The sequence below is a fragment of the Bolinopsis microptera genome, chromosome 7 (genome assembly GCF_026151205.1).
Source record: "Bolinopsis microptera isolate Bmic1 chromosome 7, MBARI_Bmic_1.0, whole genome shotgun sequence".
NCBI lineage: Eukaryota > Metazoa > Ctenophora > Tentaculata > Lobata > Bolinopsidae > Bolinopsis > Bolinopsis microptera.
Genome location: NC_087078.1, coordinates 11,234,624 through 11,260,002, shown reverse-complemented (window position 1 = coordinate 11,260,002; position 25,379 = coordinate 11,234,624). Strand labels below are relative to the sequence as shown.

Here is a 25,379-nt window from a genome sequence, read left to right as displayed (position 1 = left end):
TCTTGGGTTAATTAAATAACAAATAATACTCAATTATTATAAATACAAATTAGATGAATAAAGAGGTTATACAAATAAATGGTGTTTCAAATGTAACCTTGTTACTCTATGTACTCACCCTCAAATAGTGAATGAGTGATTAAAAGGTGATTGGTGTGACTCAGTTACTCACACTGCTTTACCTAATACACAATTCAATACTAAACTAAATAATGTCTTTTTACTATTAGATTAAACAACTATTAAATTAAAACTATTACTCTGATGATGATGTTCTTCTTACTATATGAGGTACTTCTGAATGATGAGGACTTCAACTAAACTGGAACTGATAACTATAATAAAAAACCCTGGGGGAAAACTACCGTGAGTAAAGTGAAAGGTAATCCACGTGAAACTATAAATGAAAGTGAAAGAGGAAGCGGGAACTCCTAGACTAAACTACTGAACTATAACTATAAACTACTTACCACTCTTTCCACGTCACAGAACACAGATAGTATCTGTCGACTGGAATCTGTGGGATCACTAAAACAACGTCACTCCTCTCCCTTCTGCTACGCTAGAGTCTGGAGTCGACAACGTCACTCCTCTCCCTTCTGCTTCGCTAGAGTCTGGAGTCAACTAAACACTGGACACTCCTCTCTCTTCTGTTACTTCAACTAGAGTCTGGAGTCGAGCCTTGTCTGCCTTCTGGAGTCCCTTTACCCCAACACTGTATATACAATCACTGGAACTAAACCTTTGCTAAAGTGAGATACTGGGTTAGTAATATGAAGTACAAAAACAAGCTACAAATAGAATTAAGATTCTAACACATTGTGCCTAGTGTATCGGGTGCCCTCTGGACGGCATAGGACTATATATGTAGGGAGCGAAACTGGAATTATGCTATTCACTATTTTATAGAAGGTCATAAGATCGTTATAAATAAACTTCTGTTTAACAGGGAGAATATTTAGTTTCTTTTGCTCTGTAGCAAGTTTATCGTCATTATAACTGGAGTAAGGTTCACCATTGATCCATTTAATAGCCCTCTTTTGGATAGCAACAAACTGTTGAAGATGAGTTGCAGATTGAGGGGACCATATGACAGAACAATGTTCAAATATAGACCTAATTAACGCTAAATAGAACGATCTTTTCTGCCTTTTATCAGTAGTGAAATGACATGTTCTCTTAAGTAGTCCAAGTCTAGAGGTAGCTTTGGAAACAAGCGCTTTACATTGTGCACCCCAATTAAACCTGGAGTTTATTGCGACTCCTAAATCTGACTGAGAGGGCACAAAGTCAATATCACTTCCAGAAAGTTTATAAAAGAAGGTATTGAATGGCAAGTTATCCAGCACGTTTCTTTGCAGGGACACAGAGAGGGCTTTGCACTTTTGTGGGTGGAACTTCATTCGATTTCTCACTGACCAATCATATAATCTGTTGATGTCATTTTGGATTATGTGATGGTCAGGGTAACCAAAGATCTCCCTCCAAATTTTAGTGTCATCTGCATAAAGGGCGATATTGGTGCCTTCAGAGACACAGGAGAACATGTCATTTATAAATATTACAAACAATAAAGGGCCAAGTATAGAACCTTGAGGGACACCAGACCGAACTGGTAGAGAAGAAGACGTTTGGCCTCCTATCACTACTTGTTGTTGTCGCCCCTCAAGATAGGACTTAATAAATTTAAGCATAAGTCCATCGACATTAAAAATATTCTTTAATTTACTTAAAATGAGGTCATGCGAAACGCTATCAAAAGCTTTCGCAAAATCAAAATATATTATATCAGTCCTGGACCTGTTATTCAATGCAAGTGCAAGATTGTCCGTGAAAGGTATCATTTGGGTTGTGCATGAACGTTCATTAACAAAACCGTGTTGTCGGTCATCCAACAGATCAGAACATGCAGCGTATAATGCAGTCTTTATGCACCTTTCAAAGACTTTCATTACAAGAGATGTTAACGAGATAGGCCTGTAGTTCTCAACCGAAGACTTATCGCCCTTTTTGTGCACTGGTACTACAAGTGCCAGCTCCCAATCAGGGGGTATGCATCCGCTCGAGAAAGACAGGTTAAATAAAACACTAAGTGGGTATGCAAGGCTTTGGGCACAGTTTTTGAGGACTCTCCTATGAATCCCATCAGGGCCAGGGGCCTTGTTAGGATTTAACTTTTTAAGAATCAACAGAACATCTTCTCTAATAAACACAAGACTTGAAAAACAATCATCACGAAAATCTATGTCAATGCCATAATCGCTCTCTTGACACTGTTTTCGATCTGACGGGTGATGGGCTCTCTCTGATGGGACATAGTTCTAGGGGGTACCCGGGGTACGAGTTAACGAATAGTGTTCGTGTCCTTCCACAATCCCCTCTCATTGTGTTTTTGACGGAGGAGGAGCCTAGTTCATACGTCTGCATCGCTTAATCGAGTTAAAAATTTAGCCAATAACAAACTAAATTACATGTTATACTGATATCAGATGTAGAGTTTATAACATACAAATTCTAAATTTTTGACGGCTGACGATGGTAAGTCGCTACGTTTAATATAACTCGGGACTTTTATAGTTTTAAGTCTTGGAGCTCAAAATGTCTCGTGCTGTGGGCCGTATAAACGGCGCACACCACCGCCCCGCCTTACTGCTTACATTACTTCATGGTTGCGGGGCGGAGCCGGTGCCGTTTGTCTCGGCCTCGAGTGGCGAGTGCTTGCCCATCGAATACACGATTGAAACACTAATTATTTACTGGCATTCTACAGTTTCCAAAACGAAGTACGAAGGTATATTAACTTTGAGCTTTGTTTTGGCGACTGCTTCATCGATGGGCGAGTATGTATTTGTTGTTTAGCAGTGTTGATTATTGGAGCAATTATATAATGTATATCTCCATCATAATATAGGCTAGTGTAAACATATATAATCAATAATACAAACAAATAGTATTATATTATTGGTAACTCGCTAGATTATAAATGTTATTTAAACACATATGTTTACGTCAATTATTACTAAAATTAATATTCTTTTTGCTATAATATAATTACATGTCACATAATTGATTAGTTGAATGAAACGTGTGCTACAAATGTCTACGCCTCACGCAGAACTGCGTACCGCTTAGTACTTCATGCTTGAGCGGTACTGCTGTTCACAGAGGCGCGCACTCAATTTAATCACAAATAACGAGCGCGCGGTTTTTGGAATTTCTCCATTATTATTATTCGATCTATTAATTAGATCGCAGTGCTCACGGCCTGTACTGCGTGAACGACAGAAATATGTTTTAAATTATTTTGCTTCTGAAATTTTGGCTCTAGTAATTAAGAAATGCGACATGTAATTGTAAGATAACAATTAAATAGATCCTGTGCGCGGCGCCTACAGCTGACCTACGAATTTCTGAACAATTGAAAATTGTGGCCGTGTGCGCGGCGTACTGTATATGTGTTTGAAATTGAAATTTGAATTTATTTATGAATATAACATTATGTATTGATTGTTTTGTGGTAAATAAAAATTTTTCTTTCCTAAAAAAAAATTTTTCTTTCCTTGAGAAAACTGCTCATAAAAATATTTGTTAAAATAGTAGAGGCTCTTACGGGCATTGTCTGCTCGATACGTTAGGGACCCCAGATACACCTTACTAGACGTATTTTTGACCGTAGAATCGATTGAAAGTGGTTTCAAGATGATTGGACTGATTGTTCTGGGGTAAAATCGCAAAAAAACCGATTTTTGGGCCAAAAATAGGCCAAAAAACCATGTTTTTTGATATTTTGAGCAAGTTAATTTTGTTGGCATGTCGGCAAAACTTGCATAAAGATAGCTAAAAGACAGCCGCACAAGATTGTATAAAAATAAAACAAATCCCTCTATTTGTTCTGAGGTAAAAATCCAAAAAAGTGGTAAAAATTTTGACTTTTTTGCTTGAAGTCTGAATAATTTTTTGCAGTTGTATTAAATCAACCCAAAAATAGTTACATCGTGTTTGCCTAAATTTTTCCTTTCCGAGAAGTACCCACTTCATATACTTTATCGAAGTTTGAATATTTTCACTCCGCAAGCGTTTTTGCCAAATTTTCGACGCGCACTACGCGCAAAAGCATTTAGTTGTTATCAATTGGCACCCGCGCGTTCATCATAAATTTCAAACAGCTATAACTCAGCGAGATTATGTCCGTTCTAGCTCATATTTTCACACTAAATAGAAAATAATGTGATCTTATTGCTGACAAAATATGAATATAATTACTCTATTTGCCTTAGAGTAATAGACTGTCAAAGTTTAAAACGCGCATTGGTATAGCACGTGACTAATAAGGCCAAATTTATACTTCTTAACATATTATCGATCCTTAGACATCATACTATTGTGTCCAATTAGCGGTTAGGTCTCTAAACTCGTAGCAGAAAACACGTCTTTTTGCCCGTAAGAGCCTCTACTAAAAAGGGCAGCTTGATCAAATGGATTGTTTCGAAAGCGATTATGATATTTGACAGTTTCAGGGATCCTGGTTGACTTTGATTTAGATTTAACGTAGGTCCAGAATTTCTTGGAGATAAGAGCATCATCGGAGTCATCCTCAACACTGAGTCTCATTCTTTCGTCCATCAAATTTTTAAATTTTGTGCGAAATGCACGAAACTTTTGTTTATGAGACTCAGAGTTGCTCCCCTTATGCCTTATTCTCCATTTCTCCTTATTTCGTAGGAGACGATCACATTCGGAGTCATACCATGGGGGCTGGAACTGAGACTTGATGGTCTTTTTAGGGATCCATCGGTCACAGGCTGCACCGAGAACTCCTCTGAATCGACTCCAGGCAAGATAAGGATCATTACACTCAAATATACTATCCCAATCGATGCTAAATAACTCAGAATTCAGGCCCCTAAAATTACCTTTACTATAATTAAAGATCTTTCTTTTAGGCTGCTTAATATACTTGGTCTTAATATCAATGTCAAATGTGATACAAAAGTGGTCGGACATACACATTTCGTTTTGATCTAAAACTTTAACATTCTTAATAAGGTTTTGAATGTTAGTGAACACAAGATCTAAGGTGTTGCCTGACTTGTGAGTAGGGGAGCTAATAAGTTGTGTATGTCCGAGGTCATCAGTGAGAAAATTTACAAAGCTAGAAGGTAGCTGGCAAGATGACTGACCATCTGGCCAGGAAATCGAAGCCAAATTAAAGTCACCTACCAGAATGTGCCTTTGCAATTTTCTGGCAGATGCTAAAGTAACAAAATGTTTCTTGAAAGATTCAAAATTATCTAAGCCAAGCGTTCCTACTCTATAAAATTGATGTGTTGATATACAAAAGTTTCTTCCACACTGAGTCTTAATTATGATGGATAATAATTCAGCTTGAACACTAACTTTAGAGAACTTTAGACTCGAGATATCAATGTCTGTTCTATGGGCAATCAGAACACCACCACCGTTTTTTCTGAATTTCTTGGGCTGGGTTGCATCCACTGGATGCGATCTTAAGGATCGGTCAAGCCTAAATACTTTGTATTTGTCAGGGAGCACCTCATTACTGAGAATGGAATTTTTCAGCCATGTCTCGTTTAGAATAATGATGTGAGGCTTATGTTTGTAGATATAACCATGGAATTCATGTATCTTGGTCATATTTAGTGGTGGTGTTCCTGATGCTAAATCGCGTGTATTTAGGAAACCATGGACATTATTGTAAACAACGGATAAATTTGGTCCAGGGTTCAGTAAGGAACAATTACAAATTACTATCAGGGAAATATTAAGGAGAGATAGAAAAACCAGACCACACCTAGACATGACCCCAAGCCAGCTGCTGGTTATACCGAAAAGTAACTTAACAGTCTGTTTCGGTGACATGGTAGGTGACAGTTCGGTTTTTGTGGTAGATAGCAATTTTACAGAAATTGCAGCTAAGGCTGTCCCAATGCCCCCCTCCCCCCTATACACAAGTTTAAAGTGTCTGAGAAAAATGGTACAAAATATTACCATAAAGTAAAGATTTATGGATGACCTCAAACATGGTACAGAGTGTATTTTAGGTTGTAGGGGAGCACCAGGGAGTATATTAGCATCGATAGTCGAGGAAAATATATACAAAATAACATAAAAATAAAATATACCCAATAGAGCACACAACATATGACAAGACAGAAGACAGGACAACAAATTTTCCCCGTTACCTCTATTACTTTTACTGATGATAACATACCTAGAAAACATACCAGTTGCAACACGGTGTTGTTGAGCCGATATTCCCATGGAACTTTAAAGTATATTATTAACAGAATTGTGTCTCGCCGTTGTGTTTTGTTAGGTATTGTGCTATAATATGAAGTAACATACATTATGCTATCACTTCGTTTGAATACATATAAATAACATCCAAATGATCAGATCCAATAGGATACTGATGCAGACAATGAAAAATTTAAATATTGAATTGAATTACCACATCAGTATCCCAATGGATTAAACCACTTTGAGTGTATGATTCTGAGATAGAACTTTGCCAACACTGGCATCCCAGCCTTTGGGCTGGGATGAATATCATAAAAGCCCCTTTTGTCACATTTAGGAAATAATCTCTCGTTTCTGTTTCCATAGCGGTCTAAGAAAGCCCAAAAAACATCAAGGTAAAACAGTTTATGCCTAGAGCAGCGATCAAAGATCAAATTATTCATAGCACAAACATTACCAGGGATTTTATCTTGTCCGTTGGGGTGGACTGGTGGAATAGCTTGTACAAAAACACGTGCATTTGGATAAAGTTTTTTTGCTGTCTTCATAAGGTCACTCACAGGGGTCTTGAGATGATTGACACCCTGGGTACAGTACCGGATGTCGTTGGCACCGAAGCTTAAGAACAGTTTCTTTACCTGCACAAGAGGGTTCTTTGTATGAAAGGCCTCAATAGATTTCTGTATAGCTGAGATCTTAAGCCCACCCTTAGCTATATTGGTGACAGTTTCTTTACCTCTACTGAGGCGATCAGCGTCCAATCGAGCAGCAAAGGAGTCACCAGCAATGAGGATGATAGACTTCTGGTGTTTTTGAGAGCCTGTGATGGGAGCTTTTGGGGGTACCTTATTAGGACTGTCGGATGTAGGAGAGGGAAGAATAGGAGATGAAGGGGAAGAGGAAGGTGTGGTTAAATTTCTGAAGGAGAGACTATACCTCCAACAAATTTCATTGTCAGAAGGTGCAACTCCTGGGGCAATCCTGTGCCTCATGACTTGCTGTGCACCAGGCTTCATGATGTTCAGTGTGCCATTGGTGGCAGGAAGGGTGAAGTCTGCGTTAATCAACTCTTGGGCTGGCCTTGACCTAGAGGCCCTAGTTGTGCGTTGTTCTACTTGGGTTGTATCGAGCACAAACTCAAGTGACCGCGGAGCCCCTATTGAGTAAGTGCAAATGGAGCTGGACGGTGATATTATTAGGTCTTCATCGTCTTTATGGAGGCTTAACTTAGCTTGCTGAGTGTCGTACCTAGTAACAAGGCAAGCATCCATGTTGTTGGTGGTGGAGGGGAGGTCATTAATAAGTCCCATCAACTTAAAGATGCTAGGGAAGTTGTTGATGGGATGTGGCTTGTTGACTATGTTACCAAAGCAGTAGTCTTCTGATGAAGGGCTTAGCCATAGGGTGTGGACTTTATTAGATTTGCCTTCAAGATTCATTGAATCTAATTCTTCTGTGATTTTCTGGAATAGATTTTCATCCATTCCAGGGAGAACTGGAACGTGCTCTACGAGCGTATGTGGGCTATACGAGACATTTTGAACAGTAGTTTCCTTCTTCGTTTTCTTTTCCTTCTTCTTTTCATCTATACGTTCTATTTTAGAAGCAAGCTTTTTCTCTTTCAGACTGTCCAGGATACTCTGAGTAAGGAGGGTATGCATGTGTTGCTTTACTTCAAGAGATAAGTTTTGCAGTAAGGCGAGGAAGTTGGCGGGCAGTATTGGCATCTTGTTGTGAAGTGTGGGAGGATCGGGAGGAGACTGGGTGATCCAGATAAGAGATCAACAGCAGGATGTTTCAGTGCACCGTTGTAAACCCTAGCAATCTGGATCTGAAACAGTTAATAGGCCAGAGATTTATAGTTCCGAGTGAAAAAAATTTGAATTATAATGAACAGAGGTGTTGTAAAGAACTGTATAGCAGAAAAAAGAATGCAATACTTATCTAAAGGAGAAGTAGCTAAAAGGAGTTAATAAATTTCAAACATCACTAGATCTCTAACAATAAAACTAACCTCGTACCAGACCGCAGGAGCCCTGGTAGTACAAGACTACCAGGGCAATAGGAAGAAACGGTTACCACCTCCACAACCTGCCATCTAACTCAGATCCATCACACCCAGGACACCGGCAGACTTTACTCCAACGGATTACTCATCGGTAGCCATACCTGAAATTATTTGTTATATAGTAGTGTTGAAAGTATTAAAATTGTCCATCTACTATACAGTCTGTAGGATCTTCGTAACACAATTGATCAATTAACTTCATTTTGTCATGAATGTGAATATGAAAAATAATTTTTCAGAATTAATGAAAAATAATCATTTGATTTCGAAGAAATGTGTTAGTTGTCGTTATTTTTTCTTATCTGGAGGTAACGGTTAAAAGGCAATAGGTTTATTGTTACTTTTATATAAATACGATAATTTGGCTTTGTTTACACCCATTCTGAGAGAGAGATGTGTGGGCGAAAGATGTGTCTCCTGGGGTCGGTTCTAGGAGAGTGTCCATGAAAAAAAGGTTTCTCACATTTTGCCGGTTATCATCCTTTGACCTTTAATACGCATATGCAACTGTTGTTAACTTTAAAACATCACTTTCACTAGGTTATTGAATGAAATACCAGACATGATTGTAGAGCACCATGTCCCAGGAAACTGCTAATTCTCTACATCCAGCTTCCGGCCTACTTGACTCCATCAAAACGTACATCTTCAACATTGATGTTTCAGATTACAACGAACTTGAGGTTTGCCATGTTCATTTATGTTATGTCACCACTATGTCAGTCACTTTGTAGTTGGACAAATGAAGTTTCAAATGTTCCTGTTAAAAATATATGTCATAATATGCTCATTGTTCAAATACTGTACTAGGCTGTTCAAAAATCTAACTGAAAGGTTTAGCTATACTATCTGACCTAATAATATTATTTTGTATTACTGTCAGCTGAGTAATGTGGACAGTTTAGATGATGATCTCTTTGAGATTTTAACAGTGGCTGAGGATGAATCTAACATAAACTCCATAATTGATGATAGGGTAATCTATCAGTGTCAAGTTCTGGCAATTTTTGTTTTAATAATGTATGTCAATGAAATACAAGATTATCAAGTGTCAACTTTTATATACTTTTTCTTATAGAATTAGAAATACCATAAGTTAAAAATACTCTGACTCAATAAAATTCAACAATCAGAAACATACAAATACTGACAGTTCTGAAAATGCGACTTTTACCGATCAAGATGGAGAACCATCAGACCCACTCAAGAACACTCAGACTTCAGACGTACACAATTCAGACAAAAAAGGGCTCAAGTCGCCTTATTATGATACTCAAATTATACCCAGTACCAAAAAGCTAAACAGACAGAAATGTATATTAACAAGGAAAGTTAATATGATTATAGCATGCGCATGCAAGGTGCGTCATTAATTATAATATGACTACTGCAGTGCTAGAATATTGCAATTTTTGTCTGTTGATAAATGGTTCTTCTCTACAATCATTAAAAATTAGAACACTAAGACTGATTTATTTGTTTTTTGGCTATCATCGTATATATCTAGAGTTTACACATACTGAAAACTGCTAATTATAATATCTATAATGTTCAATGGTTCATAATCTGTAACATGTAATAATCATGAAAAGTGTGTTAGTCAAGAGTTTTCCTCTAACATATCCCAGCACTCAGCAAACTACCCTTTTTAATTTGGTCTCACTTTAATACTTTATATTCTCAGAGAGAATTAAGGAAGCTGGACACAGATCTCCCGGGATTTGATGACTACGAACACGACTCACCAGCTGTCCCCACACCCCCTGTAACAGATTATGAAAGTTCAGAATCGGAATGTGATGTGGAGTCAAACCAAGCTGATCTCAAAGTTTTGAATCTGACTCCCAGGAATAAAGACCGGGATTATTCAGTATTGGACGACTTTTTTAACGATAAGGACTCGCCATTGTATCACCACGACATTATGGAGGATGGCAATGCAAATGAGCCTAAAAAGGATCAGAATATGAGACAGGCGAAAAAGCAAAAATCTAGGGAAGGTAGCGTTAGCTATCTTGTGAGTGACAATGAAACTCTCAATACTATTGCATTGAAGTTCAATGTATCTCCAAATATGCTGAAACAGCTCAATGCACTTACTTCAGACTTCATTTTCCCTGGTCAAAGCGTTCTTGTACCCAGAATTTTCCAAAGCAATGAAACTGTTGTGGCGGAAACACCTTTGCATCCTGTTGATCAAAAAATACCACCCTCACCAAAGAAGTCAATTTTCAAATACCCAATGAAGAGGATCACAAGGTTTGATGGTTCAGTTGGAGGAACTACTCTCATGACTTCAAACGCTTTCATGTTTCGTGCCCATGTTTCAGATAAACTGGTTATACAAAACGGTCAGAACAATTACAACGTTAGCATCCCTCTTGACTCAATCTGTGAAATACTCATGTTTGAGTCTTTTGAGAGATTGCTCGGGAACATCCAATCCACCACTGGTGTGGAGAACGCTTGTGAGAAGTGCACAGAACTTAAATATCAGCTCTGTCATGGTACACCTGTCCAGTCTGGTGAAGAGAACATTCGCATGGAGGTCAGCTTAGAGGAGGACAATTTAGAGGAGGCGCTTAGAATCAAAATCATTGATCCAAATAATGATTTTGGTCATGGGTCCGTGGGGTCAGCCACTCCAGAAGTAGGTCATGCCATCACAGATTTTCTGGAGCTGTCCTCCGGGGAGATTGAGCTAGGGCACTCTCCAGTTGTTCAATCACCAGTCATATACTCTCCAACATGTAAGCATGAGTTTGAGGGTTTTGCCTGTGAGCATGAGTTTGAGGGTTTTGCGTCCAGGCGATACTCTGCCAGCAAACGGGTCAATCCATTTTCCATTGGTGGCGAAGACAACAAAATTCTCATCCCGAACTTCAATTCAAATTTCGATCCACTCAACACTACTGCTTATGTCCCAGAAGGGAGGATTAATAGAATTGATTCCGACACAACACTAGCCACAAAAGCATTCTTTGAGAAAATTGATGAGAACACAAATCAGATGCAAACTCTTATGGAGAATGCAAATAAACACGAGTACTCGATCTTCATTTCCCTTCACGCAATTTGCTGCACCAGGACCCATGGAAAGCCTTCATATCAGTTCGAGACAGAGGAAGGTTACAGCAAGGCACACTTCTGGGTGTGTGTTCCAGAGGAGGATGTATCTGAGTTAATGAACAATTTCTACCAGTTGTGTCCTCACCTATCACCAATGGACGACACTTCCAACTGTCTGATGAAATGTGACGAGGACTACTGGACCAGCCTTGCAGATGCAACTCTTCCAGATCGCACGCCTCAGTTTGTCCCTCGGGAAGTAGACTCCGATCTGATGAGCGAGCCTTTTTCAGGGACACTGAATTATCCGGCCGGAAAATCAGTTCTTTTAACGGAAGATATGATGGGTCAGTTGCAGCCGTATCTTCCCTGTCACATCATTGGAATAGACATGCTCCTAGCTTACAGCCTGAAGGTTCACGGGATGTCACTACGGTCTTTGTACAACCACTGTGAGCCTTATCAGGATTTACCCTGTATCTTGCTGATAAAGGATACACGGCAGTATGTGTTTGGGGCGTATCTCTCCGAGGGAATCATTCAATCTCCCAAATATTACGGCTCTGGTGAGACATTCCTCTTCAGACTGTCCCCTGACGAGAAATGCTACTTCTGGCAGGGTTCCAACCATTATTTCATGATGGGAACACACGAGTATTTCACTGTAGGGGCTGGAGATGGTAACTTTGCTCTTTATCTAGACGAGATGCTTGAAAAAGGAACCAGTAATCGGTCCTTGACATTCCACAACGATACACTAAGCTCAGAGTCATCCTTCAATGTTCTTACAGTTGAGGTTTGGTATTTTACAGACGAAACGGTTCAAGATGATAGCGATAGTGTGTCAGTGACCAGTGAAAAAAGCCGGGCAAGTGGACAGTACAGGGGCAATTTTTACAACATCGGATAAATTCAAATACTTTCGGTTGGAATGTGCACAATCTTAGTTTTAAGAGTGCAGCTGTTGTTTGCGTGTGTGATCGTTTGAAAAACTTTGATTGGATTTGATGTTTCACAGTGCTTTATGTTCACGTTATGTAAAAGTGATCACATTTTTGCATTAAACTTGTTTGCATAACTTTGATAATTTTGGAATACTGTAAAGTAGATTTAGTTAAATATTTTAGCATTATTTTGGTAGTTGATTTTTGATAAATTTATATTAACCAGTTAATAAATATAAATGAGAGCGACATTTTTAGTTGCAATACCTCTGGGAAGGATCAAGAATCAAGATATTAGAAGTTCACAATTGCCGTCTGGTTGGACGTGATTCAATTTGATTGTTTCGTTTTAACTTGCGATGAAATATTTTGTGCATTGTATTCCAGTCGCCCTTAATTCTGTGTGTATTTGATTTAATAAGTTGACCAATAAAATCTGTGTGCATTTTCTTCTTCTTCTTCTTTAATAGTTGTCGGCTTTTGGCCTAGGATTAAGTCTTCGGCCTCATCACCGAACTCCTGCTAGCTCACAATATGTTTATTACAATAAAAACACTAACCATAATAATTATGATACATGTGATAGGTCTGCACCAGATCTCGAGAGTCTGGAAGCTTTAGTTACCTGTGGTTACCTGTAGTTACCTGTGGTTACCTGTGGTTACCTGTGGTTACCTGTGGTTACCTGTAGTTACCTGTGGTTACCTGTGGTTACTTGTGGTTACCTGTGGTTACCTGTGCTTACCTGTAGTTATTTGTAGTTACCTGTGGTTACCTGTGGTTACCTGTGGTTACCTGTGGTTACCTGTGGTTACCTGTAGTTTCCTGTGGTTACCTGTAGTTACCTGTGGTTACATGTAGTTACATGTGGTTTAATCTGTAGTTACCTGTAGTTACCTGTAGTTACCTGTGGTTACCTGTAGTTACCTGTGGTTACCTGTAGATACCTGTGGTTACCTGTGGTTACCCGTGGTTACTTGTGGTTACCTGTAGTTACCTGCACTACCTGTGGTTACCTGTGGTTACCTGTGGTTACCTGTGGTTACCTGTAGTTACCTGTAGTTACCTGTGTCCTACAGCAGTGTTCTAAACTCAGAGACATGGACCTTCACTCCTGCTAAGGATGTTGATTACTTGTGGATATCAATATACTTCCTATAGGAGAGTCCTTGGTTCGAGCATTTATATTAATAGGTTTCCTAAAATAATTCAATGCATTCAGTTTAATAAAGTTCCATCAATTCGGCGATAAATGATTACCTATCTAATTGATAGGAGATATTCCATGATATTTAAAGCAATCTTCCCAAAGTTGCTGTTTGATAACTTAGTCTCTCGTTTTTTTAAGTTCCTGATCGGATGATTAGTTTTCCTGTGACAATGATATATTAATTGTCGTGTTCGTTTCATTCTTGTTTTCAGTACAATTTATTTTGTAGCTAAATATACCATTAAAAACTGTGTTGTTGTTTCTTCATTTAAGTTTGATTTAAACATAACGGTTTCCGTCAGATAACTCTTTTTTTTACTCCTATAAAAAATAAAAGTTGCAGTGAACAAAAATCGAAACTGTCCCTATAAACTAATATAAACATCAAATATCCTACACACTTTTCCTTGACCACACAATCGCTGAAAAAGCAACAAAAAAAACATAATTTAACCAGTGTACTATACAGAGTTACACGCAAATTTGTGGTTTTGAGTCCAGGTGTGCTAATCTACTACATCACTTGTTATTATGCTGGTTGATAATGGTGTCAGATTTCAACAAGTATCGGAAGTCGCTAGTCAACATTTTGCCGTACAAGCGTCCTTACAAGCCTTATCTAGCTAAATCTAAATATATATCAACTTTTATAATGTATGTACTTTGCTATAAAAACACCCGGCGCGGGCCATGTTCAATTCCTCCCCTTATTACTCAAAGTTTATATTGATCAGTCACTTAGCCCTGATTTACATTTTATAATACGGGAACTTTCACCTATTTTGTAAACCTATTTTTGTAATAATTGTAGGCCTCCGCGAACCCAATCTATTTAAAAAACCTCTTCTCTGCAGACAAAACATTTCCTCTCATCCTCCGTCTTTACAGTTTACACCACTTCTTCTATCATCCTACTAATCGGATACCACTTCTAATTCTAGTAATCACAGCGTGATGAAGCTACTATCACTACCTACTTGCAAGTTGCAACTGTTACAGTTATAATAAAATAGCTGTTATAGTTATAATGATTCACACAGCCTCCTCACTCCCACATAGAAAGTCTACCGTGCAGTGTACTAAGTCTAGTTGATAGTGTCAGCACAGCACAGCACTTGTTAGTTGCCAAATATTCGTACCACGTGATATTCGTTATTCCATGTGACGCGTACCTTCATAATCACATGTGATTCATACTTTCATAACATATTTTGTACTCTTATCTGTGTTATGAGGAATAAAACGGTTGTTTTACATTTAAATTCGGTGAACAGTGCACAAAATTGAATACTCCGTAATTGGCAAAAGGAATTTAATTATTTAAAAAGTTAATTCGAGAAGCATGCACACGTTGTGCATGGGTCCGGGACTCTACGGCGTAAGACTCTACGGAATAAGACTCTACGGCGTAAGACTCTACGGCGTAAGACTCTACGGCGTAAGACTCTACGGCGTAAGACTCTACGGCGTAAGACTCTACGGCGTAAGTCTCTACGGCGTAAGACTCTAACCCATCATGTACAATGAACCTAGATTTCATATTACACCGTTGCCCGTTGGTTTGGTATGCAACATGGCCATTGGCCTGTGGCCGCCATGGTATGTAGTTGTACAATGTACATACATTGTAAATCCTTTACTCTATAATACTTTTACTAGGATCACTATGTGTATTCAAATGTATAATGTAGTTGTACTTTTTACAGAAATATATTATCTAGAACTGTATCGGAACAACTCAAAAAGTAACAAATTTCCTTTTTTTTTGATCAAACTGTTTCTTTATCCATCAAATGTAGCAATAACCCTAGTATCACTGTAAAAAGAGAAGTTCTATTTGCACTTTATTGGCATCTTTCCAGTCACGTGTATAAGAGTATTAAATATCAACCCCGGAAGTGGTACTGACATGTAACTTAATCTGATATGTATATTGTAATTTGTAAGTTAAACATGTGATAATATCATCTTGAAACCGCTTACTGATTTACTGGGACTCTGGTGCTGTATCATTAAGCTTAACGGTTCAAGTTGTTATTATCGTCACCTGTTTAATGTCCAGACTACCTCCCCCCCCCCCCCCCCCCCCCAGTCCAGACTACCTCCCCCTCAGTAATAATACCCATGTTAGTTGAAGCTGTGTCCACTAAATTTAGCGCAGATCCTCTGGAAATCCTTCAACTAACTGTAATATTATGATTTTGGAATTTACACTGAAACCTCTCATTTTATCAACTTTACCTGATGTAAAAATGCACCAATGTAACGTTGGATTGTGGCAGGGAAACAGTTCAAACAGGGACCGAGCTCTGTATTACTAGTACAATGTGGACACTGATTATCTTTCTACTGCCAAAAGTGTAAAGTATTTAAATTTGAAAGTATTCCCAAAAGTACTGATATCCGGCTTATTGTGCAATATAATGTACAAGGGCTATTTGTTTGATAATTATATACGATATAGGAAATATCAAGGCCATTTGTTTGTTAATTATAGAATATAGGATATATTTAGGTCATTTGTGTTCTAATAATAGAATAGAAACTTTCTGAATGTCTACGCACCAAATTGGCACCACGCTCACTTGGTACTGACTTTGTAATTCGTAGAAGTAAAATAGAACAATAGAATGATGAACTTCTTTTATCTTCTTATATTGCCGCCAAAAGTTCCGCATTTATCCAATATCTCAAGTTAAATCACCAACTTGTAACCACTTACTGTTATCTCGTTATAACAACTACTGCTCACATATTTAGGTAAGATAATTGACATGGGATTGACATACTGATTACTGTAATTTGCATCATTACGTCAATTGTTGATTACATTAGTTATCCAAACGGTAAAGCTGCCAGGTTTTTTGGAGCGTGGTTTCTTTAGTGCACAGATATTAAACTAGCAGTACTACTTTAATAAGCAAAGGATGGAAATTAAAGATCACATTTTCATGGTATTAGCCGCACGTGTACTGCATAGCATATAATTTATGGAATATATAATATAATATAAACATATTTAAATACCTCACTAACCTAAATTACGCTATGGTGTGGAACTAGACCTTCTCTCTGCTCTAATCTAGACAAACTTGCATACGTTTAGTTGGTAATGGTGCTCCAAGAAGATTACTGGGATTACTTATAATAGTTATACACGGAAACTTCTCAGAATTTTACAACATCAGAAGAGGAAACAAATACTTCACGATAGCCAATAGTTCCAGCTATTGGTATTTTAAGGTTCGAATGAGGAATATCGTTATCTTGTTAAAACATCTCTAATTTCTCTTATTTCTCTATCTCCACTTCGTATCTATCAAAGTATCGAAGTATCAAAACTCTGATGCTTTAACAACTTAACAAGGAACACTGTGGTGATAACTGATATTACTCTTAAATAATGTAGATTTGGTTTGTTTAACTCCCGAAACTTGACGTTTGATTTAAACTAAGGTATCAAGACACGACACATATTAGTTAGACACATGGGTTCTTTTGCGATAGTCAAAACGCGACAACTAGCGCTGGATGGCGACAACTAGCGCTATCCAGCGCTACTTGTCGCCTACCAGCGCTAGTTGTCGCTATCCAGCGCTACTTGTCGCCATCCAGCGCTAGTTGTCGCTATCCAGCGCTAGTTATCGGACTGTTTTCTGCGATGGCCAGTAAGTTGAGCTCCGCCCAGCTAGTAAGCCAACGCTAGCTAACGATTGTAAATGTAGGTTTATAACCGTACCTTTACAAATATATGCGCACCGAGTTGGACTTGGATTTGAAATAATATTTCTAATTTTACGAGTATCACCCGTTAAGCTGACAAGAAATATTGCAAATATATTGCGCTGGTCAGTCAGCGTCAGCTGACGATTAATAATAATATATCAATGTTTGCACTCACGCTTATATCTCACATATCCTTGATATCTGAATAACCCCTGATCAGTGATCACCTCGGCACATGGTCACCTGATCACATGGTCACAGATGTGAATATTCAATATTGTTAACCTGCTGCATAACAAGATAATTGTATTTATAAAGTTATAATGTTACTGAAGCCCTCTAAATGTGTTATCAAGTGTGGGTATGATCCACTAATTTGATTGTAGAATAACCGCTTTATTATATGAGATATGAATAAGGTTATCACCGTCTAGGCCCAGAGTACACTATTATACAATATAATAACATTTATTTACGAGCTCAGCTATTTTATTGTTGCAAAACACGTACGAGTGTTATTCCTGATAGAATACAAGGGGTTAGGGTCTGTAAATTGGATAATAATTGTTTATCTAAAACATCAAATTGTTTTATTTGTCCAACAAATTAAATAATTTGTTGGACAAACATTATCATACAATTGAAATTAAATATCTTTAGGTAACGTTTGATTTATCAACAACCATTTCAAAATAAAATGCTGCACTGTTTGCGATTTGAGAAGCTCTGAATCTTTACCTGACCCTTACATTCTCGATTTGATGCTCCTTAACAGAGAATGTAATGAATTTCCATGAATATCAGATGATATATCAGCTGGTATTCCTGGAAATTCATTACATTTCCTAGTACCTATGATGTTAATTTACTTCAATGTTTGGTGTTTGGTGCTGGGGAATCTATGCTGGAAGTTGAAGTTCTTTGTAAATTATACCAAGCTAGGTATTAAATATTTATACACCACAATATTAATACACCACGCATTATAACGAAAAGTGATAAATGTGATGAGTCTTTTGGTGCATATAATGAAGTAGACTGCAACTACTCAACTAGAGACTACAACCATACCACGGTATGAGGAAGTGTACATTATTCACATAATTAGTACTGATTATCACACAATTAGTACTGATTATCACCTAATTAATGATAATCTCGTTACTTGTCAGACCTGTCCACTATATCCCCAGGAGAGGGAAGTGTTGATACACTTTACTGTAGCTGGTAATCAGTGGCCCTAATTAGTGGCCCTAATTAGCTGGTAATAACTTAATAAGTGGCCCTAGAATTACCTTATTTTGATTTTAAATGTTTAGAGATAGTTCTGGAGAATATATAAAATGAGACATTAAAAAAAAAAGAAACATATTTACACATTTATAAAACGCCCTTTGAAAGTACTCCAGAATTACCATATTTACTGATATTTAACAAAATATGTTAAAATCTAACCAACACAATGTACCATTATCCATTATTTCTCCTTTATCTGTGGTCTGTACAGCTTTTTCATACAGTGATGTTGCGGGTAAAATATTACTCTAATAAATATTCATCACATTAATAAATTGAAGCGGCATTATCACTGCGAATCCTTTGTTTGTGTCGACGCATCATGAACATGCTCTAATGATAATACCATCTGGTTACAGTAACTATCACAGGTAACCGTGCAGCTTTAATTGAGAATTGAGATTGTAAGATTGTACAAGCCAATCATTCCAATCTGTGATAACAACTGTTGTCATAACAACATAAGATGATAACATTCCTAGCTGAGTTCCATCTGCGCAGCTTCCCTGCAGATCTTAGTCGGAGATGTGCATCAAAACAGTTTGTAAAACAGGCTATAAATCTAATACTAGAGGAAAATAATCTGTAACTAATTACTACTTATTATATCACTACTGAGTACTGACTACTGGTGTGTACTGAGTAGTGAATACTGTGTTAGTGCTTAAGTGGTAGGAAACTTGCATGATCTGGTTTGATTTGTCTATTTGTTCCTTAAAACTAACTCGTTATAAGACCATAATGCTATAAGTTATCATCAAGAGTGGACGTTACATTTCGATTACCTGCCAAATGTTTTTCACTGAAAGAAAATGAATTAGAGAGTTTATTTTCAGGAGTAAACTCAGTGAGAAGCAGAATATTTGGGATTTTTAGAATTTTATTAAAAGTCCTGCTTCTCAGTTGGTGAAATTGACCTCCGCAAGCAATTCAATAGTAACACCTGCTCAACCTCACAACACGCACTACTCTATATTGTACCCGGTATTTTCAAATGTTCACACTATAGAATGTATACCTGCTCTATTACTAATGTATACCCGGTATTTTCACACTATAGAATGTATACCTGCTCTATTACTAATGTATACCCGGTATTTTCACACTATAGAATGTATACCTGCTCTATTACTAATGTATACCCGGTATTTTCACACTATAGAATGTATACCTGCTCTATTACTAATGTATACCCGGTATTTTCACACTATAGAATGTATACCTGCTCTATTACTAATGTATATCCGGTATTTTCACACTATAGAATGTATACCTGCTCTATTACTAATGTATACCCGGTATTTTCACACTATAGAATGTATACCTGCTCTATCACTAATGTATACCCGGTATTTTCACACTATAGAATGTATACCTGCTCTTATATTATTGGTACTATTGACTGGTGTGGAATGTGGATTTGCACGGTATTACAAATTGTAACTGACAATGAAAACTGAGCTCAACATTATACAGCCACAGACATTTCCGGCTTACTTATTGGGCACATAACCTAGCTACTACTATAAGTGAGGTGTATTTGTGTATACTGTATATCGACGCGACATATATCCAAGGAAAAGAGATGCCGATCATAGTTTCAGATAACACATTTGCTTCACCCTACTTCCAACGACCACTAGAGCTCGGGGCTACCTCATCTCTCAGTTTGGTAACATAGTACATTAACGGACATACAGATGTGTGCATGAGAGTGATCGCTACTAAAAACGAAGACCTCGCAGAACGGCTACGATTTCTTCACCTCGGTTCGTACTCATAGAAACATGTGCAATGCTTCAATTTCCAGTGTTAATTTCAGATTCTGCATAAGTCGCCGTAATTGAACATCTGATATTCTGATCAGTTGTTGAAACTAATAAATTAAGAAAATAGTTACAAGTCTGTTCGTTTAGAGCTTGTATGACAGTAAAAATGGCAAATTCATTAGTTATTAGTAAATTCATTAGTTATTGGTAAATGGGGTTAGCTTCATTTGAGGAGGAAATGAAGCTGGACCACAAGCTAGTTTTAACAATACTGGGAGACGAAAGTCAGGGTACAGTGACTAGTCACCTGCGTGATTTGGGGTACATTATAGGTAATACTAGTCATAAAAACCCGATTTACCACAAACCCTGATACACCACGCCTCTAACCTCCCCCAAACGGTACCTCAGAGTTTCACTGTTCTCTCACTAGCTACACCAGCTAAGTGTAACATAAATACCTTGTGCAGGGAAAGTTCCTGTCTGGTCCGCTTCCTTCTGGTCATCTGAAAGGAAGAAAAATACAGTGAGGTGTATTTCTTGGAAACCAACCATTGGGCGATTTAATGAGCCGCATTGAAAGAAATATTGAATATTGGTTATTTCCTCTAGTTCTAGAACTTTCTTTTGCCAGAAGAACTCACAAGAATAACCTAGAATTAGAAATAACCAGTTACATAGTAATACTAGTAATATACTTACATAATATATTATTTTACATGTACAATATATTATACGTTTAAATACAATATACAGGGTGGCCCATAAGTGACTACCCACACGCAACCTCTTAATAACTCACGTAATTCATCTCCAAATTGCACCAAAATTTCAGAGATTATAGATATGGGTCAAACTTAAATTTCCTGAAAGTTTCGTAAGCCACGCTCAATTACAGTGGGCGTGGCGTGACACTCCCTCTTTTTCACTATTGTCTTCATAAAATGAGAACGCTTTAAGCTAAGAACTCAAAATTTTTTGCACACATTTGGCTTGATAATTGAAAACTTTTCCCAAAGTTTCAAGTTCATTGGTTAAAATATGGCTAAGTTATGACCATTTCAAAACTCATCGGATACGTGACTGAGTGCTCGGATCACATATCCGATGGATTTTAAAATGGTCATAACTCAGCCATATTTTAACCAATGAACTTGAAACTTTTGGAAAAGTTTTCAATTATCAAGCCAAATGTGTGCAAAAAATTTTGAGTTCTTAGCTTAAAGCGTTCTCATTTTATGAAGACAATAGTGAAAAAGAGGGAGTGTCACGCCACGCCCACTGTAATTGGGCGTGGCTTACGAAACTTTCAGGAAATCTAAGTTTGACCCATATCTATAATCTCTGAAATTTTGGTGCAATTTAGAGACGAATTACGTGAGTTATTAAGAGGTTGCGTGTGGGTAGTCACTTATGGGCCACCCTGTATTATACTGTTATAATACATTACATCCAATAAGTTGATAAGTAAGTCCTTACATTGGATCTATTAATGCTTTTCATACAAAGTTACAACAAAGTCTTCATGTTATGTATTATATATAGATTTGTAGTGCTGTAATTAGTTTAAATCATTACAGCTATGTGATCTCCTCGGTCGACTCATCCGAATGACAGGAAACTTGATTGAGGGTCTAAATGAGGAGAGGTACCTGGTCAGCCGTCTTATAGGGATCTCGATCCCTATAAGCCGGCTGACCACTTTTCCTCTTTTAGATAAACATATATCGGCAGTTTCCAGGCTGGAGGGTAGAGACTAAAGATGCTGGTTATCTAAACAATATAACTATCAGCTGATTCGGACCGACCGCTGATTATGTCCCGTACCTCACATAATTTGGGGTTTTCTCAACAGACATGATAAACGAATTTTCATTGAGGGATGATTATTAGAGGCAAACTTAAGTGCGGGTGCAAATGATCCCTTGACAGAGTTAACACCTTCTAATTATATAAAAAATAGTTTGATATTCCATGTATCATAGAATTAAGCATGAGTAAGAGGTAACCTTTGCGTTCCAAGTGTAACCTAATACACTTGGCGTTCCTATGGTAATCTAATGAGGGCAGGTTTGCAGAATACTGCGCTCCTATTGGCTAGTGAAATGTTCACGGCCTCTCCTCATTGGGTGATAGACATTTGTCACCTTCACACTAATCTAATTTGTGCCTCATGGGATAGCAGTCGTCCTTTGCAACATGTTCCTTATCCTGTGTGCAGGGTTTGTCTTTATTGTGCCCGTTTGCCAGGAGTACCATATTATACGTTCAGTAGATAGTACATTTTATAATTGAATTGAAATATGCTATATTAATGGTTTTTTTCGTCATCAATTTTTCGTCCTACTGTAAGTGTAACGCAGAATTTGGATTTTTGCGGTCGTTTTTTTGATATTTTTAGGTTTGTTTCTTGATGTGAACTGAGCTGCGGTTGGCATGATGATCCAGGTAGGAATTTGTTATTTGAATGATTCGGGAGTATTGCTTACTGAAGTTCCTGCTGTCTATAATTGGCTAGCACTTTAAGTTTTAGTTCCCACACATGCTGGCTGTCTGCCAGCATTTTGGGCTTCTTTCATGGTGATCTTTCATCATTAAAGATAAATCGTCTTACGTGACGTAATTGAAAGTGTACTAATTTAACTGCAAACCTCAAGTCTTATGAGAATTTTTATAACCCTGGTAAAGATTATTTTAATTTCCACATTTTTTCTCGTGTATTTCTGAAGACCAGAATGGTGGGATTTTTGAAGACCCACTATTCTAGAATGCAAACCCACCATTCTGGTTGCCAGACCCATTCTTCTAGGGCGAAGACCCACCATTCTGGTTGCCAGACCCACTCTTCTAAACTCTAAAGTGCAGACCCACCATTTGCTGTCGACTACGAGTGGGTCTGCCTAAAATTCACAGATCTAGCTGTGGTCTGAGACATATGTTTTTAAAAAACCTTAATTTGACTTGACTTACTTGAAATAAGGCGGCTTCAGCAACCGAGTATTGATGCGCATTGCGCTGTCTCCATAGAACTCTATCCGCCATAAGTCGGTCCATTTCTCCAGTGTCGTTGAGACCCGTGTCAGCTCGTAGGCTATCAACATAAGTCATGGCTGGTCTTCCCCTACTCCGCAACCCATGAGTTGGTTCCCAAAGTAGCAAGCGGTTTGCGACTAATTCTGGGTGCCGGTGGATATGGCCAGCTAGTCGCATTCTGCACTCTTGGATCTTCATGGTTGCTCTCAGCAGGTTGCCATAGACTTCTTTGTTGGTTTTGCGCTGCTTCCAGTCCACATTTAGTGCCATCCTTAGCATTCTAGTGTAGCAGCCTTATATTTGCTCTTCCTAATAACCGGTTCCGGTCCGGCAAAATCCGGCTAACCGTATAATAGATCGATATCCGGCAAAATCCGGTCCGGCATGGGCAGCCAAAAGCCCATTCCGGTCGGTTCCTAATTACACCTAACATCACAGCTTGCATTAGAGCTAATAGTACAGGTTAACATTACAGCTAACATTACAGCTAACATAAGATTGCAGCTAACAGTAACATTGCAGCAAACATTATGTACATTAAAACCCCAATTTACTGCGCCCTGATTTATCTCAAACCACGATATACCGTATTTTAGGTTGAAGTAAGTAATTTGCCGAATAACTCAGTAATTGCACACTTCTCCACTCACGTCACACATTCCTCTTCCGCATATTTGTATAATACTGCTATGTAGTTTATTGTGTTTTAACCTGTGGACCGCGCCATTACGTGAAATACAACTAAAATCACACCTACTACAACCTTGCTCGTACAGCATTGAGTAAGATTGAGTTGCTATAAATAACCATTTGATAACACATCTCCGCACATCTACTAATTAACTTTACATTCCCTAAAGGCACCTACTTTATACTTTATTTCACATCTAAAGGTCCCCTTTGTAGACCAGACCAGTGCAGTACAGTCAATGTACGCGCTTTATCTCATTGTTTGTATGAATGTAGTACGGCTGTACATGTTTAGTATAGGTGCACGGTACTATTGTCTTTCACAGTGCCATGTACTCAGTGAAGCATACTTTTATAGTTCTTGTAAAGTTTACAGTTTTACTATCATTGTGAGTTAGGACCTACCATAAGAAATAAGCATGACTACGTAGTACGTGGTACGTATGACTGACTGGATAGGAAGTTTATTTAAGCAGTTAAGGGTTAGATCACGCTTGAAATTCAGATTAGGTATGATCTAGGACTAGAACTGGCTAACTATTTTAGGATTATAATATTGTTTAAATACAATCTCCGAATTATGGCATTATTACATTACAGTTCTGTACACAGTGGTGATCTGTATACATTACAGTTCTGTACACAGTGGTGATCTGTATACATTACAGTTCTGTACACAGTGGTGATCTGTATACATTACAGTTCTGTACACAGTGGTGATCTGTATACATTACAGTTCTGTACACAGTGGTGATCTGTATACATTACAGTTCTGTACACAGTGGTGATCTGTATACATTACAGTTCTGTACACAGTGGTGATCTGTATACATTACAGTTCTGTACACAGTGGTGATCTGTATACATTACAGTTCTGTACACAGTGGTGATCTGTATACATTACAGTTCTGTACACAGTGGTGATCTGTATACATTACAGTTCTGTACACAGTGGTGATTTGTATACATTACAGTTATGTACGCAGCACCGCACCCATTTCACCTACTGAGCAAAATGTTCAATAATAAATCATCATTTTCAAAACGTTTTGGCTTTTGTTTTGACAATGAAATGTTCTTAAGAATGCTACGTCATCATGTTACTCATTTTCATTTGATCTCATTATTTGAAAAGTTGTAACAGCATGACATCTCTTTATTCAGCTGTGATTTGTTGATGATGGGAGCCATGGTGTAGTGCCGACTGCCGGTGTGTTCTTGAGAAACAATTTCCTTCATCTGTGGAAATAAAGAATTTATAAATAACTCCACGTACACGTGATAGAATGGGGGAGCCGAGGGGTCCATAATTC

General features: G+C 37.9%; 2 protein-coding genes across 3 annotated transcripts in view; one reads left to right on the top strand and one right to left on the bottom strand.

The window, feature by feature from the left end:
- LOC134818887 (mitochondrial substrate carrier family protein S-like) overlaps positions 1–8,464 on the bottom strand; it is a 111,541-nt gene extending 103,077 nt beyond the window's left edge. The window contains exon 1 of the mRNA XM_063828590.1: positions 8,431–8,464. The gene's annotated coding sequence lies outside the window, so the exon portion shown is untranslated. The remainder of the gene's footprint in view (positions 1–8,430) is intronic.
- Positions 8,465–8,824: 360 nt separating this feature from the next.
- On the top strand, positions 8,825–12,785 carry LOC134818880 (oxidation resistance protein 1-like). Of its 2 annotated transcripts, none has more exons than XM_063828580.1 (2): positions 8,825–9,012; positions 10,014–12,785. In XM_063828580.1, the coding sequence occupies exons 1-2, from the start codon at positions 8,908–8,910 to the stop codon at positions 12,306–12,308; spliced, it is 2,400 nt and encodes a 799-aa protein (XP_063684650.1). In that variant the 5' UTR covers positions 8,825–8,907; the 3' UTR covers positions 12,309–12,785. The 2 variants fall into 2 exon arrangements, with proteins under 2 accessions (XP_063684650.1, XP_063684651.1); XM_063828581.1 differs by lacking the exon at positions 8,825–9,012 and adding an exon at positions 9,231–9,305 and having other exon boundaries at positions 10,014–12,308.
- The last annotated feature ends 12,594 nt before the right edge of the window (positions 12,786–25,379 follow it).